The sequence below is a fragment of the Impatiens glandulifera genome, chromosome 1 (genome assembly GCF_907164915.1).
Source record: "Impatiens glandulifera chromosome 1, dImpGla2.1, whole genome shotgun sequence".
In the NCBI taxonomy this organism is placed as follows: Eukaryota; Viridiplantae; Streptophyta; class Magnoliopsida; order Ericales; family Balsaminaceae; genus Impatiens; species Impatiens glandulifera.
Genome location: NC_061862.1, coordinates 32,641,763 through 32,661,269, shown reverse-complemented (window position 1 = coordinate 32,661,269; position 19,507 = coordinate 32,641,763). Strand labels below are relative to the sequence as shown.

The window sequence follows — 19,507 nt, the reverse complement described above, 5'->3', positions numbered from 1 at the left end:
GAAAAACGACTTAACGTTATTTCATTAAAAATTCTCAAAAAAAGAAAAAATAAAACCACGAGTTTGACGGGATCATTCTAGACTAGCCCATAATGATTTTAAATTCATAACAATTTCTGAATAAATCTAAAAAACGAAAAAACGTAAACGTATTACCTCATTACAATGCTTTCAATTTTAGTTATTTTAGTAAAAGGTAGATTCCAACTTCTGCATATGTTCCAATTCTTCTATGTTTTCGGAATTCTCCTCCATGTTCCCGCAAGTGCGCCGCAATTCGAGACGATATCATTCCATAGCTCTCCGACACTCCTACGGGTTCTTCCATAAACTCTTGCATTCCGCTCCTGCCAGATGTTGTAAGTTACTTCTCCAAATCCGCATTTGAAAACGTTTGTTGCAAACCTAATTCCTTTGCCTTGAGCACTGCTACCTCTTTGATTTCGCTCCATTCATTCGGGAAATTGAGCAGTTTCAGGCTCTTTGCAAGTCTATCCCAAAGTTCCAAAGTAATGTTGCAGCTCCCAAATAGATGGTTCATGGTTTCTTCATTTTCGTTACATAGTGGACAACTCGTGTTCAAGACGTTCATGTACTTGTTGATTCGATCTCGAGTTCTTAGTCTTTCCCAGAAGGTGAGCCAAAGGATGAACTGGTGTCGTGGGATTATCCTGGTTGACCAAACGAGAGGAGCCCATTCCAATGTCTGCGCCTTTTCTCGAATTGCCTCCCATATTTTCTTTGAAATCATCTTTCCATTGTCCTCGGCTTTTCACTGGTGAATGTCAGGTCTGTCAATAAGATGTATTCTACCAATGTGATCTAGTATCCTTTGTCTTTCCAGAATCCTTCTCAGGAGCGAGTCTCAGGTCCCGTCCTTGATGTCTTTGATTTTTGCCACTACACAGTCCCTTCTGATACGTGTGTTCTTGAATTCCTCTTTGTGAATGATTGGTTGGTTTTCGAATCAGGGGTCATGCTAGAACAGAGTGTCTTTCCCGTCCCCTAGTCGAATGTCATAAAGATCTGAAATATCGGTTCTCAATTTAAGAATTTTCTTTAGAGACCATCTCATACCTTCATTGATTTTGCACGTACAGATGCTCATTTCGTATTTCATAAATATCGTGTGTACCCATTTGATCCATAGTAATTCCTGGTTGCACTCTAGTGGCCATAGATGCTTAAAGGTTAGAGCTTTGTTCCACTCGGCACAGTTCTTGAGGCCAATGCTTGGATTATCGCTATTTTAAATAACACTTTTTTAGGTTAAAACAAGAGACATTTTTTTTATGTGAAAAATGGATCAACCATAAAATCACCAAAATTTGTTACTAAAAAGACTATTGGCGGCAACGTTAAATCAACTACACCGTACACATGTTCCCATTACAAAATTTTGGTATGTGAAGAACTATTAAGAATTAATTGAATCGAAGAGCGTCAATAAGAATATTGACTTTTGAAGAGTAGTAAGAAATTGATCGACGTGAAAAATGTTGATAAGAAATCTTGACATATGAAGAACTTTCAAGAAAAAAATTAACGTAAAAAATATTAATGAAGGAATTTGATCTATGAAAACAGATAAAAAAAAGTTAATGTGATAAACGTTAACAAAATAACTTTGATCTGTAAGGAGCAAACAAAGAAATTAACGTGATGAATATTGTTGAAGGAACTTTAATATGTGAAGAGTAGATAAATAAAATTAACGTGAAAAACGTTAATATCAAACAAAGAAAATTAACGTGGACAAAGAAGATAATTATTGGAACAGATAAAATAATTAACGTAAAAAATGTTAATTACAAAAATAAAATAATTAACATGAAAAAAGTTTATTAAAAGGAAGGAAAGAAAGGTAGATCACATCGATGAAATAAACATCAAAACTTTTGAAAAGAGTAAGGACTAGCCCAAAATCTAAATGGCATAAAAAATGATAACATAAACTCTAATAGGAGTGAACGGATGCCATAAATCCTACCAAGGAAGAAAATTAATTTTTTTAAAAAATTGCGATATTCAAGTCTTTTATAAGGCTTGTCATGATTGATCTCTATTTTTAACCATTTTTTAGAAAACATAACAGTAAAAATAAGCCCGGATAAATTGAGGCATGCAATTAATGTAGTGTCTATCAGTTAAACTTGGACAATTCCTTTTTCAAAATAAAACATTTTACAAATTCTGTCCAAGAAGGCATTCTATAGACACCTAATATTTACCTCCCCAATTTATATATTTTAAAATAATCCAGAATTACCGAAATTAATTTTTTCCAAATCTTAAATGGACTCATTACACAAAATATAAAACAAATAATTATTTTTTGGAAGATATTGTATCAATAGATTTCCCAAAATATTAAAACCCAGACTATTTAAAAATAAAAAACAAACAAATATTAATTAAAAGAATAGGCTAAATAAGATTTATTATTTATCATTAATAAAATTATTTGTTTTTGCAGGAAAATATAATAATCATAAAAATAGGACCAAGCCAAACGTGGTCTAGGCGGCCGAATGGCCTAAACAAATAGGCTTAGACAAAAATGGTTGGACCCAGGCATGAACCCAGAACAATCAACGCGGAGATAGGTACGGACCCAGATGTTCAGCAAGTAACCTAGGCCGAGAAGCGAAAGCCCAAACGCAGAATGCCCATCGCAGACCCAATGCCATCGCCATGTTTGAAGGAAGCTAGACGCTTTGTCTTATTTTTTGCATCATCTAGATAAGACAGAAGAAAGAAAAATCAACCTTTGCATATAGTTAACCAAATGCGACAATTCAAAAACCAAAAAATCACCAAGATATGGTGATCATTTTGTGTGCAACCGTAGATCGTTGAAATGATAGAATTCCCCCGAAGAAGAGACATGTCATTAATGACTTTGGTTTCAAATTCAACCTTATAGCCACTTACTCGGCTAAGGCTGTCTATAAAATGGACATCCCAGTCATTCCGAGAAAACGAAGAAACAAGGAAGAACAAGACTTCTTAAAAAAGAAATTGTCATTAATGACTAAACTTTCAAGCTTATGCTTTTTCGATATCTTTGAAAGAAGCGATTTGAAACCATTTCAATCCACCCAAAAGCTTCAGATACTCCATAAGAGTTGATTGTAATAGACTATAAGCTTCTAACTGCTCTATAATTCAAGCTTACAACAAATTTAAAATATATAAATTTGATTTATTAGGTTCTTATTTATTGTCTTATTATTTGAATTTAAAGATTTGTAATTGATCCTAGAAGTATTATAAGCTTTCTATCTAAGCGAATTTGAGCAATATTTCACTTCAAAGCGAAAAAATTTAAATTTAATCCTACTTTAGAGTTTAATATAACTATTTATAATATTTTGACTTAATTGTATAATGTATTTATATATTAAATCAAAAGAGTTGTTACCTAATCCATTAGGGTAGCTTAAGTCGAAAAAATCATGTTTAATATATCAAAGTAAAAATTTTAATTTTCACTAAAAACACATTATATTAGAGTGACTGAGTCATTCTGATAGGATCGACTTTATCGATAGAGACGGGGGTCTGGCTAAGGATGAAGACTTATGAAAAACGGTTTGAAATAAATCCTGTTAGGGATTTAATTCACTTTCTATTCTACGCAAACACTTGTAAACACTTGAAATTAATTCAAGGCGGAATTGTTTACTTGGGTTTGAAGCACAAGATGAAATATGAAAAGATGACAGGAATGAAAGAACACATCAGTTTGTTTATGGATGTTCAGAGAAACTCTCCTACGTCACCCCTTCTTCCAACCACCGGAAGGATTCACTATAATATGATTCGAATCAAATACAGTTTACACACACTTAGCTCACTATTGAACAAAACACTTTCTGTTCAATTACAAGATGAAGAATATCACTCAGCTAAAGATGTTTTGATTCTAGCTCTCTCTTGATTCACACACAGTACAATCAGAAAGCAGCTTCACAGTATGAGTTCAGTAAGCAAGATGATTGAGTAGTTTCTCTCTCTGCAAAATCAGATTGCTTGTTCGTTGTATAAGGCTAATTCGTGAGACAGATTGTCCGTTGTCTTTTAGATTTGTTATATACTGAGCAGGAGTTAACGGTCGAATCTTCAAGAATGATACGTGGAATTCTTCCATTGGAAAGCCTCCATTGTACACAGCAGGATCTGAGCACAAGGATCGTGGTCGTACATCACTGGTAGTGCGCCGAATATTCCATCACGGACGTATCTACAAAACAAGTAATGTGAGGAAAATTCTCTTACGTGGCATTCCTTGGTTGGTTACATATAGTTGTTGTACTAATCTTCACTAGAAAGTGGAGCAGGAGTAGGGTACAACTATAGCACGTGGGTAGGTGAAATGCTAGATTCAAGCGTACTGCATAAATTAAGCATTAGACGTATTTCAGTTAGACGGATTGTAAAATCAGTCTAATGAAATCACACATCTCCTTTAAATAATAACGTCTATTAGACAACCTGGTCTAATAGAATTAGACTTACGTCTAATTACAATAACCATTAGACGGTACGTCTAACTCCACTAAGTTAGACTACACGTCTAATTCTGGTTCTACCTCAGACATGTCTGAAGGAGTTAGACGCACATCTAACTTTCACTAATTAGACCACACGTCTAATTATCCAATAACCATTAGACGGTACGTCTAACTCCACTGAGTTAGACTACACGTCTAATTCCGGTTCTACCTCAGACTTGTCTGAAGGAGTTAGACGCACGTCTAACTTTCACTAATTAGACCACACGTCTAATTATCCAATAACCATTAGACGGTACGTCTAACTCCACTGAGATAGACTACACGTCTAATTCCAGTTCTACCTCAGACTTGTCTGAAGGAGTTAGACGCACGTCTAACTTTCACTAATTAGACCACACGTCTAATTATCCAATAACCATTAGACGGTACGTCTAACTCCACTGAGTTAGACTACACGTCTAATTCCGGTTCTACCTCAGACTTGTTTGAAGGAGTTAGATGCACGTCTAACTTTCACTAATTAGACCACACGTCTAATTATCCAATAACCATTAGATGGTATGTCTAACTCCACTAAGTTAGTCTACACGTCTAATTCTGGTTCTACCTCAGACTTGTCTCAAGGAGTTAGACGCACGTCTAACTTTCACTAATTAGACCACACGTTTAATTATCCAATAACCATTAGACGGTACGTCTAACTCCACTGATTTAGACTACACGTCTAATTCCGGTTCTACCTCAGACTTGTCTGAAGGAGTTAGACGCACGTCTAACTTTCACTAATTAGACCACACGTCTAATTATCCAATAACCATTAGACGGTACATCTAACTCCACTGAGTTAGACTACACGTCTAATTCCGATTCTACCTTAGACTTGTCTGAAGGAGTTAGACACACGTCTAACTTTCACTAATTAGACCACACGTCTAATTCTGAACAAATTAGACTATCCGTCTAATTGTAAATATATTAGACTACACGTCTAACTCCGATGAGTTAGACTATACGTCTAATTCCGAATATATTAGACGTACATTTAATTCTATGTATTCATTAGACTTACGTCTAATTCTTTACATTTATTAGACTACACGTCTAACTCCGATTAGTTAGACTGTACGCCTAATTCCAAACACATTAGACTTACGTCTAATTTCGTGTATCTATTAGACCATCCGTCTAATTATACGTCCTACTCCGATGAGTTAGACTGTACGTCTAATTCTATGCATTCATTAGACTACACGTCTAACTCCGGTGAGTTAAACTGTACATCTAATTCTATGCATTGAATGCCAAAATCGGTCTAATTACCCTCATTAAAGCCAAGTCTTATGAAATATTGTTTTAATACACCTGCATCAAATCTCATAAGTCATTTCAACATCAAAATCTCAGTGGTTAAATTATTTCAACACTTAGTCAAAATAATTTGACCCAACAATTTCCCCCTTTTGCTGAAGAAATTGGAAAACTGCATACATATATCAAAATATGCATTCATCATATAAATAAATAACACCCTTGTTCACCACCACTGGCACGTTCACCTTGATCAGCATTGGATAGCTTACTCCAGCCACCACCACTTCGACCTCCACCTCTCTTGGTTTGCCTAGGATTGACATATGTGCTTGGGGATCGCCTGGATCTAGTGCCGGTTGGCACACCATCGTTTCTTCTACTTGACTCGCCTTGAGCGGGTCGAGATTGAGCACCTTCAGCATTGGCCATTGCATTCTCCTTTGCTTGAAACTTTCTTGTAATGGAGTCAGCGAACTCTTGACGTTCATTGTCATTTCTACTCATGCAACCCTGAATTTCCACCATCTGATTCTTCACTAGACTGAATTTTTCAAAGGTTTCCTTGTGGCGTTCATCATTGATTTGCCTTTCAATGTTCATTAATTCAGTTTGACGATTGATAAGTTGCTTTTCAAACTTTGAGTAGTTTATATTTGAGACATGAGTCTCATACGTGTTCTTCTTCAAGGTATTGTCCAACTCTTTGAGAACTCTGAGAATTTCAGCAAAGTCCTTTCTTTCTTCTTCCTGATTATTCAAGGACTTCATCATGCTCTTCTGAAGAGATGAGAGAACCGAAGACATAGATTTTAACATGTTGCCACCAGCAGATGTTCCTTCATGGGATGAGATCTCTTCAGACTCTGCTTCCATACTCTGAATTGGCTCAAAGTTTGTGTGAATCTGCAAGGATTGCTCCGGTTGGTTCATTTTGGCTTTCCTAGCAGCTTCATCTCGCTCTTCTTCTTCAATTTCTTCTTCAGCTCTCTGAAATCTCTCAAATAGATTTTCAGAGTAGTGAATAGGAATGTTGATGTTTTCATGAACATTTCCCACAATGGTGTCGGGAAATAGACGGGGCTTGACAAAAGTTGCTTGTTGATCCTGTTCCTCCTCAGATGAGGAACTTTCTTGTTCAACATTCTTCTATTTGGAGGATTCCCCTCAGATCTGACGGTTTCTGGCTGAGTAACCTCGGCCACTTTCTCTTGAACAACCTCTATTCTCGCAAAAGGGGTCAACATCTCATTTTCTTCAATAGGAGCTTGAATAGCCTGCTCAATCACTTCTTCCAAAAGAACTTCTTCCTCATTTATCTCAAGAGCTTGTTCAGGCTCTTGAACAATCACTTCTTCTTCTTCATTCGAAACTCCTGAATAGGTTGATCTAGAATGCGTATCTCTTCGGTAGAAAGATTCCCGAATTCGATCAGGAGAGCAGCATCTAGCTCATCAGCATCATTCTCAATATCTGGAATATCCATAGCTTCATCATCATTTAGAGGTTCTGCGCTAGAGCAATCGGCGCCATGAATGTGTCGAGAGGCAACAGAGACGTAACTGTCTAGGATATCATTCAGCTTTCTCAAAACCTTTATTTCCACTTCAGATCCTTTCTCAGCAGGATTGAAGTTTGCCTTCCTGGCTTCGAAGATTGGAAAAAGAGCTTTTCCATATATGCAACTTCCACTAGATCTCTTTTCTTCAGAGCCTCAGCAACCTCTGAAGTTCTTGCCCATTTAAGAACCTTCTTTTCATTGGCAACCCTCTTCTTCCATTCTTTAGTTATAGTAGAGTTTGACAAAGAATCGTTCATAAATCTCCAGTTTCTCGGTTGTAAGAATTTTAACTTGCTCTAAGATGAGGTCAACAATCCCTGTTGCCTCCGATACCTTTTCAGGAGCTTGAATTGTAATATCTTTACCTTTTCCAACAACCTCTACGGGTTTTGGAGCTGGTCTTGGTTCACCGATCACGATTCCACCTGCCTGTCTTCTGGAACGCATCAGTTCAAACGCAGATTGTGGTTTCTTACAGAGGTCAGCAGGAAGCTCCATACGAACAACTTTCCCAGCTACCAATGAATCTTTAGGAACTAGAGTGATGGGTTCACCAGCCACAAGGGTAACAACAACACCTTGTTCTGGTTGAGATGACTCTGTAGCACGGGCGTCTACAAGATCAGTCTGAACGACAGGAGACTCAATCCTGTCAACAGTTTCATCATTTGGACCGGCTGACTCAACAGCATGCCCTTCAGCAGATTCTCTCAAAGGAGAAAATACAGATTCAGCTTGTTCCACTATGGGAACATAAAATTTAGGCACAACGGCCAAAGATTTGGAAGACTTTACCTTTACAGATTTAGACGCGCGGGACGCCCTTGTCTTCTTCTCCTTTGAGGCACATAACTCGAAGGTTTCCTCAAAAAGGTTGAGGGAGTGGATAATGAGAACATTGGAGTTGCAGCAAGTACGCCTAGACCTTGCTTCAACCTTGAATCGACATATTCAGAGTCCTTCTTGTTTGGACTTTTCAGACTGGAGGAACTGGCCTCCGATTCATTCACCGTTTTCGTTCTCTTTGCCCCTATTGACAGAACTAAAGCAGATGGCTTGGATCGGGTAGAAGGTTTTCCACCGGTTTGGTAACACGAAGTACCAGATGCAGATTCAAGGTTGCTCTTCAACATCATAAGAGTGTTAGCCACCGTAAGAGCAGTAAATACTCTTGGAGAGTTGATCTGCACCGGTTCACCAACAGGAATCCCCAAATGCTTCAATAGATGACTCAGTTGAGCCGCATATGTTATACTTTCCTTGCTCGTCTGACAGATAGAAAAGCACAAGTTCTGGAAAAGGGTATGAGCCCAATTTACTTGGATTCCTTTTGAGATAGCACACATATAGTCAAAACGGTCTTGACTATAGAGATGGAAAGAGCAAGATTTCCCTTGTAGCGCCTTTGCCACCAAGTCGTTCAGAAGAATGAAATGGGGTTTGAATGCCTTCTTAAGTCCATTCACATGGATCATCGAACCGTCGGCAGAAAAAGTTGTCTTCATCTCCTCCATGATTTCTGAAGAGAGAATCAAGTCAAATAAATGTCCCTCCGTAGGAAGTTCAAAGAACTCCGCATAAACTGCTTCATCGAAAGAAAAATCCATTCTGTTGACGGTTGCTACGATGGAATCATCCACCATAGTTGTAGTTTTGAAGAACTCGCGAACTTCTTTTTCGTAGAATATGAACGGTCCGCCTAGATACTTCCTTAACCCAGAATATTCTTGGGTTTGGAACATCTTCACCACCTCCGGTTGATCGAACGTGTATACCGATGGAAAATCCACCTGTAAAGTATAGAGACCGAGAGTGATTTTCTTCACCATTTTCAAAAGAATATGAACCGACACAGGATTTCAGAGAGATTTAGTGAGAGAAATGCAAAGAGAACTAAGGTTCTTAAGAATTTTGAAGGATTAAAGCTTTCAAGTTCATGCAATAATGTCCTTATATAGATGGAAGAGGGAAATACAGAATAACCGTCTATTCTAGGGATATGGCCCATTAATAAATGTTAGACATCCTTTTTCAAGAAGTCATCATTAAAAATGAGGGTATATCAGTCATTTTCTCTAAACTTGAAAGACATGTGTCTTCATGTTAATAAGAGATGACTATTTGATATTTTGAGCGGGAAAAGTAAATAACTCTTAATCGTGGGACAGTTGTCCTTGATCAGTCTAATCGACACGTAGTTAGACGTTTTTCTTACTCCATAAATCCATAAAACAAAACGTCTATTAGACGGATGAGTCTATTAGACGCATACGTCTAATTCCGTGTTATAAAAATTAGGTTAATGTCTATTAGACGTGTACATCTAACTCCGCATAAACACCACGTGTTAGACGTGTGTTTGATTAGACGTGAGCATCCTCTTGCTCATGACGTAAAAATGTCTAACGTCTATTAGACGTGTTCGTCTAATTGTGTAGGTATAACACTTCAACATATAGACTTAGATGAATGGATTTTGAGGAAAAATACGTCTAAGTACACACTGTTTCTTTTAGACACCCTTGTCTATTTAGACAGATTAAGGATATTCGTCTGAAGAGTATCCTTACTTCCAAAGTAATTTTCCCTCTCAGTATGTATATAAACATAGGAATGTAACAAATAATTTTTGTAGTCCAAAGACCAAAAATATTTTTAACAAATAAGAACATTTATTCTACTAAAATGGCAAATGCCATTGTTGATCTTCCAGACTTTGTACTTAGAGGAGTACTCTTCTAGCTTCCTTCCTGCAATCCTCTTGCATCACCTACAAAAGAAACTATTTACACATTTTGGTACCCATACTTAATTGGGTCCTCGATCAATTAGTCCCTTAGGAATCCATATTTGAGTTATTCTGATGGACTTCCCATTTTGTGTTGTGATTAATGCATAAGATTTTGACTTAGAAGATGACTTCCTGCTAGCCACTGATCCTTTAACTTTTGAAGAAGGTTTTCTTTTAAAACTCCTTGACTTAGAGTCAGATTTTAGATTGTCAGTCCTGTTAGCTGCTTCTAGCTTATTCTTAAGTCAGCTAAATGTAGGCGGAACATAGACTATTTCATTTTTGAAAGCCACTTCTTCATGAATGGAACAGATTCAATATCAGTCACACTTCCTTAGACAAAACTTATTGGCTTAAGTATGTCAGATGAGTTTGACTTTTTGCATGACAGGTTAGGGTCATTGCTATCAAATCCCAATCCGGATCTAAATCCAGCAGGTTTCAACATGTTGATCTGATATTTGACAGCATCTCCAGACCTTGTCCATGCACAAACAACATAGTTTAACCTTTTGTTTTCAGATGAAAGGGTTTGAATATGTTCCTTGAGCATCTCATTCTCATATGAGATCTCTTCAATCTTCTTTTCAAAGTCATTTGACTTTTCACCTTTAGACAGATTTGGTTTATTTACATCTGATGAAGATTTAGTTTCATTTAGGGATTCTGCTAACTTTCTGTACTCGATGACCATGTCATCTAGTGCAGCTACCAGTTGTTCCCTTGAAAACCTTTCTGAAGAGAAGTCAAATACCTCAGTCTCCTGAGTTCTTTCTTCATCTTCTCTTTCCATGAAGCATTTCACCTCCTCTTCATCACTTTCACTGGATGAAAAATAGGAGTCACGTCTGCTTCCTCTGTTTTTCCCGTGACCAGCCATAAGAGCTTTCAGCTCTTTTCCATCATCCTTGGCATCTTCACGCTTTGGCTTCCGACATTCCGATGCATAATGACCTTTAATACCACAGTTAAAACAAGTAATATTAGCTTTAGATTTTCTATTATCATTAGAATTTGAAGAGTTTGAGTTAGAGTTTCTCTTCTTCATGAAGTCGCCAAACTTCTTCACAAAGAGAGACATGGCATCGCTACTCAACTGCTGAGCTGCCATCTTCACGTCCGGAGCGGTTGGTGGCTCTTCAGCAGTCACCAGCGCTTTGGCAATGATAACGGACGTGGGTTGATCTTCTTCCATCCTACAGTTCAGCTCGAACTCATAGGCCTTGAGGTCAGCAAAGAGATCAAAGAGAGAGATATTGTTAAGATATTTGGATTTTCTCATCGCCATAGTCTTTATATCCCATTCTCTTGGAAGAACACGCATGACCTTAATAGCAAGCTCCCGGTTGCTATAGGTTTTGCCCAGGATAGACAGAGAGGAGACGATCTTGTTGAATCTGGTGTCGAAATCGTTCATTGTTTCACCAAGACGCATCTTGAAGCTGTCAAACTGTTGAGTGGAAACCATGATCTTGTTTTCCTTGGTTTGTTCGTTGCCCTCACACAGTTGAGTGAGTCTGTCCCAGACCTCTTTGGCAGTATCGCATTCGATAATGTAGTTGAACATACTGTCATCGAGAGATATGTACAGAACATCAAGAACCATGTTGTTGAGGTTGTTCTACCTCTTTTCATCAGCGGTCCAGTCAGCCTTCTCCTTATCAATCTTGATAGGACCTTCTGTGACAACGCTCCACATGTCATCATGAAGAGAAGAGAGATGAGCACGAACTCTTTTCTTCCAGACAATGTAGTTTTCTCGAGAGAAAGTTGGAATGGCTGTAGCACTTGCATCTTTGGATATGGTCGACATATTTCAGGAAAGGCTTGAGAATAGAAACATGGCTCTAATACCAATTGATAGGATTGACTTTATCGATAGAGACGGGGGTCTGGCTAAGGATGAAGCCTTATGAAAAACGATTTGAAAGAAATCCTATTAGGGATTTAATTCACTTTCTATTCTACGCAAACACTTGAAACAAATTCAAGGCGGAAATTGTTTACTTGGGTTTGAAGCACAAGATGAAATATGAAAAGATGATAGAAATGAAAGAATACAGTAGTTTGTTTATGGATGTTCGGAGAAACTCTCCTACACCACCCTTTCTTCCAACCACCGGAAGGATTCACTATAATATGATTCGAATCAAATACAGTTTACACACACTTAGCTCACTATTGAACATAACACTTTCTGTTCAATTACAAGATGAAGAATATCACTCAGCTAAAGGTGTTTTGATTCTAGCTCTCTCTTGATTCACACACAGTACAATCAGAAAGCAGCTTCACAGTATGAGTTCAGTAAGCAGCTTCATAGTATGAGTTCAGTAAGCAAGATAATTGAGTAGTTTCTCTCTCTGCAAAATCAGATTGCTTGTTCGTTGTATAAGGCTAATTCGTGAGGCAGATTATCCGTTGTCTTTTAGATTTGTTATATACTGAGCAAGAGTTAATGGTCGAATCTTCAAGAATGATACGTGGAATTCTTCCATTGGAAAGCCTCCATTGTACACAGCAGGATCTGAGCACAAGGATCGTGGCTGTACATCACTGGTAGTGCGCCGAATATTTCATCAGGGATGTACCTGCAAAACAAGTAATGTGAGGAAGATTCTCTTACGTGGAATTCCTTGGTTGGTTGCATATAGCTGTTGTACTAATCTTCACTAGAAAGTGGAGCAGGAGTAGGGTACAACTATAGCACGTGGGTAGGTGAAATTCTAGATTCAACCGACTACTTAAATTAAGCATTATACGTATTTCAGTTAGACGGATTGTAAAATCAGTCTAATGAAATCACACATCTCCTTTAAATAATAACGTCTATTAGACCATCTGGTCTAATAGAATCAGACTTGCGTCTAATTACAATAACTATAAGACGGTACGTCTAACTCCTAAGTTAGACTACACGTCTAATTCCGGTTATACCTCAGACTTGTCTAAAGGAGTTAGACGCACGTCTAACTTTCACTAATTAGACCACACGTCTAATTATCCAATAAACATTAAATGGTACGTCTAACTCCACTGAGTTAGACTACACGTCTAATTCCGATTCTACCTCAAACTTGTCTGAAGGAGTTAGACGCACGTCTAACTATCACTAATTAGACCACACGTCTAATTATTGAATAACTATTAGACGGTACGTCTAACTCCATTGAGTTAGACTACAGGTCTAATTTCGGTTCTACTTCAGACTTGTCTGAAGGAGTTAGACGCACGTCTAACTTTCACTAATTAGACCACACGTCTAATTATCCAATAACCATTATACGGTACGTCTAACTCCTTTGAGTTAGACTACACGTCTAATTCCGGTTCTATCTCAGACTTGTCTGAAGGAGTTAGACGCGCGTCTAACTTTCACCAATTAGACCACACGTCTAATTATCCAATAACCATTAGACGGTACGTCTAACTCCACTGAGTTAGGCTACATGTCTAATTTCGGTTCTACCTCAGACTTTTCTAAAGGAGTTAGACGCACGTCTAACTTTCACTAATTAGACCACACGTCTAATTATCCAATAACCATTAGACGGTACGTCTAACTCCACTGAGTTAGACTACACGTCTAATTCCGGTTCTACCTTAGACTTGTCTGAAGGAGTTAGTCGCACGTCTAACTTTCACTAATTAGACCACACGTGTAATTATCCAATAACCATTAGACGGTACATCTAACTCCACTGAGTTAGACTACACGTCTAATTCCGGTTCTACCTCAAACTTGTCTGAAGGAGTTAGACGCACGTCTAACTTTCACTAATTAGACCGCACGTCGAATTCCGAACAAATTATACTATCCGTCTAATTGTAAATATATTATACTACACGTCTAACTCCGATGAGTTAGACTGTACGTCTAATTCCGAATATATTAGACTTACGTCTAATTCCGTGTATTCATTAGACTTACGTCTAATTCTTTACATTGAATGCCAAAATCAGTCTAATGACCCTCATTAAAGTCAAGTCTTATGAAATATTGTTTCAATACACCTGCATCAAAACTCATAAGTCATTTCATCATCAAAATCTCAGTGGTTAAATTATTTCAACACTTAGTCAAAATAATTTGACCCAACACATTCCTACAATAAATAAATAACAACTAGCTAAAAATGTGTTACTTGTAACAATTTCATTGTGATGTTTTGCAATGAGTGAAGGATGCCAAACAATTAAATGGAAAATGGGTTTATTGAGGGAATCATGCCAACCAATCTAAAAGTGGACCAACAATAAAAACTTGCTAAAAACTAAACACCCGTATGTGACAATAGCTATGAAAACACATCCAGAAATTATGAAAATAAATGTATATTAAATTAAACATTTCTTATTCAATTTGATTATTCTCAATTATTACAGTTTTAATTATGTAATAAAATAAATTAATAATAATAATCTAATAATAAACAATTATAAATGTTATTACTGTAAAAAAAAATATTAAATCGAAAGTTGACACGTTTTCTATCTTCATGTCTCTTATTTGAAGTTAAACTTTCTTAGTGAAAATTAGATTTTTAATCTCTTTAAATAAGACTCTCATACAAATTATGTTTTCATTCTGAGAGAATTATTGTAATACTCCGATAACATTCTTGATATTAAAGGTTAGATTCTTTTGTGCTTCGAAAGTGGATGTAGGTCTGTTTTGGCCGAACCACTATAATTCTTGTGTATGTATTCTTTAGTTATTTTCTTTCGTTCCTGCAATTGTTTGATGTTGTTTAGTTATATGCGTTCTTTAGTTGGTTTCTTTCATTCCCACTAAGAAGAGAGGAAGTTGCATAGCTTGGATTATCCTTCAAGGGTTCTTGAAAAGTTCTAGATGTCCAAGTTATAGTTCTTATTTATATGAATGACTGCTAAAGTACGATTTACTTGATGTCCAAGGAACAAACCAATGTGAATATTTGGTGAAATTTAATGCCAATGGATAAAATATAATGCCTTCATAAGACCAATGTGAATATTTGGTGAAATTTAATGCCAATGGATAAAATCTAATACCTTCATAAGATTGAATGCTAAGAGTCTAAATATGTCAAGAGTTTAGGAATGACAACCGTTGAATGAATTATCACACGTTTGATTGATAAATGAATTTATTGTGATGGTTAATAGCTATATATCTCATCATGTTGGAATTCTTCATAGATCTCTTATTCACTCATTTCATTATCTCTCTAGAATTCGAAAGATTTTTTCATTGTTTTCTTGAGTGTTATTCAAGTTCTTCACTCATAAATGAGTGTTCTTCGAGTTTTTTACCCAACCGAGTGTTCTTTGAGTTCTTCTCTTGTCGTTTATCTGTTAAAATTTGGTGATCGATTCAGGTACTCTATCATGTTCACAACGTAATAATTGTAGTGCTGAATCACTACTAGATTCGTTGTACCATGAGATATAGTCATTTGAGATAAGCTCCAGCACAATGGGAGACGATGAAACTATTTTAATGGAAATTTGTTTGACACATACCTCGAATCAACATTTGTATTATGATGATTTCTTTCTTTGTAACATTGTATTTAATTAATTTATTTGAAGCATCATTTTTATATATATTTCAGTTATTTCAAGACAAGATTTCTAACAAATTCTATATTAGCATTTTTCAATAATTGATCAAGCTTTTGAATATTAGGATTATAATTTTAAGTAGTTGCCTCAACATAATCATCAAATGTGTTTATTTTTTTCATCATGTTAATGTACATTCAATCTCGTAGTTTGTTAAAATATTTTTAATGTCTCCTACACTAATTGGGTAATATCATTATTATGTAAATCATGTTCACATTAGAAGTATGTGAAGAAGCTGATTGATTCGAGAAAAAAATATCGTTAGAAAATCATGTGCTATATCCACTAATAATCTCATTGACAGCTAAATCATCAAAATCTATTAGTTAATTTTAGCTTATTAAACACGTAATTCTTAGAAGAAAAACAGACTTTTCCAACATCATTTTACTTTCAAAATTAAATTCTAGAAAAGTTATATCTCATTCAAGTAATATGCACTAAGTCTATCATAATTTGACAAATCAATACGATCTCGACTATCCATGTAGTTGTCAATTAAGATAAACCTAAAAAGTTAAGACAAAACAAAATAAATAATAGAAAGCATGGAATTTTACGTTGGTAGAGCATACAAATATTACCTTTATGACTTGTAAAAACATTTTAAGAATATTCTTTTAGATCAGATGTAATGGAGAGTGAAAGAAAATTATATAATCAACTTCACTAGTAAAAAATTGATCTTTACCGACAGATATTACCGAAGATTTTATAAAACTCTCCTAAATGATCCCAAGAGGAAGAAAACTTTCATTAATAAAAATAGATTCCGAAAGGGGTTTAAAACCTTTGGTTTTACTAATTAGTACCGAAAGTTCTATAAAGAATTTTCGGTTTTGACCTTCTCAAAAAAACCAAAATAATTCTAAGTGTTGGAAGTGAGTTAATTGCGAAAGTTATTCAAAAAACTTTCGGTTTTACCTTTCCTGAAATTTTTAATTGCGAAGATTTTCCAATAAACCTTTGGTTTTGATTCATCCCAAAAAAAATGAAAAAATATTCAAAGTTTGAAAATGATTAATTGTGAAGGTTATTCAAAGAACCTTCGGGTTTTACATTTCCTGAAATTGTTAATTGCAAAGGTTTTTCCAATAAACATTCGGTTTTGACTCATCCCAAAAAATTAAAAAAAAATTAATTTTCATGATGCTTATTTCCGAAGGTTTATTGGAAAACGATCGGTTTTATGGAGGATCAAAACCGAAAGTTATACAAAAAAAACTTTCGGTAATGACCTTTATAAATACAAAACCCTAACCCTTCTCTTCTTATTGCCGCTTCTCTTTTTCCTCTCTCTCTCTCCGCCCGCGCCGCCGCCTACTCCTTTTCTTCTTCTCTTCTTCTTCTTCTCATTCTCTTCTCCTTTCTCGCCTCCGCCGCCGCCAATTCCAGGTTAGATTTAATATATTTGTTATTGTTTAGTTTTAAATATGATTTAGGTTAGTTTAGATTATATTTTGTTTGTTAAATATATATATAATTTTGTTAGATTTGGTTAAATATATGATACATTTTGGATTTAGGATAGTGTGTTTGATTTAAGTTATATTAGATTTATTTGGTTTTATTAATATGAAATGCATTCAGGATGAGTGATTCATGAAAAAATCTTCGGCGTACACCAGAGAAACTATCCCGGCAATACCAGAATTTGATAGCAGCATCAAAAGTTGTTGAAGAGGTGAGACAAATATCATTAATTTAACAATTTGTCAAGTGGTAATTCCGAAAGTTAATGATATAACTTTCGGAAATAACCATCCAAACCGAAAGTTATACCATTAACTTTCGGAATTACCACTTCATAATTTGTTAAATTAATTGGTTTTTTTTACTTTCCAATCTAGACTCATAACTAATATAATCAAGTGTGTGTTGTATTTTAAAAATTAAGTTTGTGTTTAATGTTAAAATGTTTATGATTGTGTTTGATTATATACAGAAGTGTATATGAATGGTTATGTTTGATTATCCTATGAATGTGTGTAATGTTTGATCATATGGATGGTGTAATATTTGAAGGATATCAATTGTGTTAAATTAATGTTGTTAAAGGTTATTAGAAAGTGAGTAACCAATTAATTTAACAATTTGTTAAATGGTAAAACCTAAAGTTAATGATATAACTTTCGGAAATAATGATCATAACCGAGAGATATACACAAATCTCTCGGTTTTATCTATTTAAATTTAATTGTACATATGTCAAAACCGAGAGATTATGACATAGATTTATGTAGGACTCATAACATCTCTCGAAATTTAAATAATCAAAACCGAGAGATATGTCCAAATCTCTTGGAAATATGAAAATCAAAACCGAGAGTTATAATATAAACTTTCGGTATTAAAATTGATCAAAACTGAAAGTTCTTTAATAAACTTTCGGTAATGACTTGATTAAAAAAAACAAAACCCTTTTCTTTCCCCCCGATTGCTTCATCTTCCCTGTTTCTTCTTATCTCCGCGACTCCTTCCGCCCGCCTTCCTTCCGCCCGAAGACAACGACTTTCTCTCCCCAATAGAAGACGACGCCGCCCGAAGAAGATGACGACGCCCCTGTCTCTCTCCCCCAACAGATCGACGACCGAGCCTCCGCCTACAAGCCGTCGCCACCTAAGGATTCAAGTTGTCGCCGCCTAGCTACAAATCAAGTTGCTGCTCTTCTCCACCTTCAGTCGCCGCTTTCTCGCCGTCGGATCTACCGCCAGCCACTGTCACCTTCCGCCTGTAGCTACTACACCAAGGTTAGTTTTTTAATTTTTAATTAGGTTAGTCTAATTAAGTTTTAATATTAGCAGTTCTATATATGTTAATTAAATTTTAGGTTAGAATTATGTTAGATTAGGTTTGATTGAGGTTTGATTGTGATTTGATTTTGGTTTGATTTAGGTTAGATTTGGTTTGATTTAGGGTTTTCGTTAAATTTAGGTTATATTTGATTTTGAATATGTTAGAATTGTTGGTTAGATTTTATGAATATGTTTGAATTATTGGTTATATTAGGTTTGATTTATGTTAGATTTGGTTTGATATTTTGGTTAGATTTAGGTTAGATTTGATTTTGAATATGTTTGAATTGTTGATTAGATTAAGTTATATGTTATATATTAGGTTGTTTTGATTAGATTAATGAATATGTTTGAATTGTTGGTTACATTTGATGAATATGTTTGAATTGTTGGTTAGATATGATGAATATGTTTGAATTGTTGGTTAGATTAAGTTATATGTTATATATTAGGTTGTTTTGATTAGATTAATGAATATGTTTGAATTGTTGGTTAGACTTGATGAATATGTTTGAATTGTTGGTTAGATTTTATGAATATGTTTGAATTGTTGGTTAGATTAAGTTATATGTTATATATTATGTTGGATTAATGAATATTTGGTAATATTAATGTATATTCTGGTTTGATAGAAGTTGGATTAGGTTGGATATTCCATAAATGATCCATATTTGGTTATATTGAGTTTGATTTATGAATAATATGTTATATGTTGAGTTTGATTTATGCATAATATGTTATATATTGAGTTTGATTTAGGTTAAATTTGGTTAGAATTATATAAGATAAATGTAAGCCTAATTAATTTAGACAAAGTTAAGTAAATAATAATGCGGGTTGTTTTCCATTTTATTAGAAAGATGGAAGTACCCGATTAAAGTTGGACGACCTGACGTCGAGATCATCCAGATTACGAGGAATG

General features: G+C 35.4%; 1 protein-coding gene across 1 annotated transcript; it reads right to left on the bottom strand.

The window, feature by feature from the left end:
- Positions 1–364: 364 nt before the first annotated feature.
- Positions 365–751, bottom strand: LOC124923900. The gene has a single exon (XM_047463899.1). It carries the CDS (start codon positions 749–751, stop codon positions 365–367), a length of 387 nt encoding a protein of 128 aa, XP_047319855.1.
- Positions 752–19,507: the final 18,756 nt, after the last annotated feature.

Coding starts and splice junctions, on each gene's coding strand:
- LOC124923900 (XM_047463899.1), bottom strand. CDS start 751: ATGATTTCAAAGAAAATATGGGAGGCAATTCGAGAAAAGGCGCAGACA.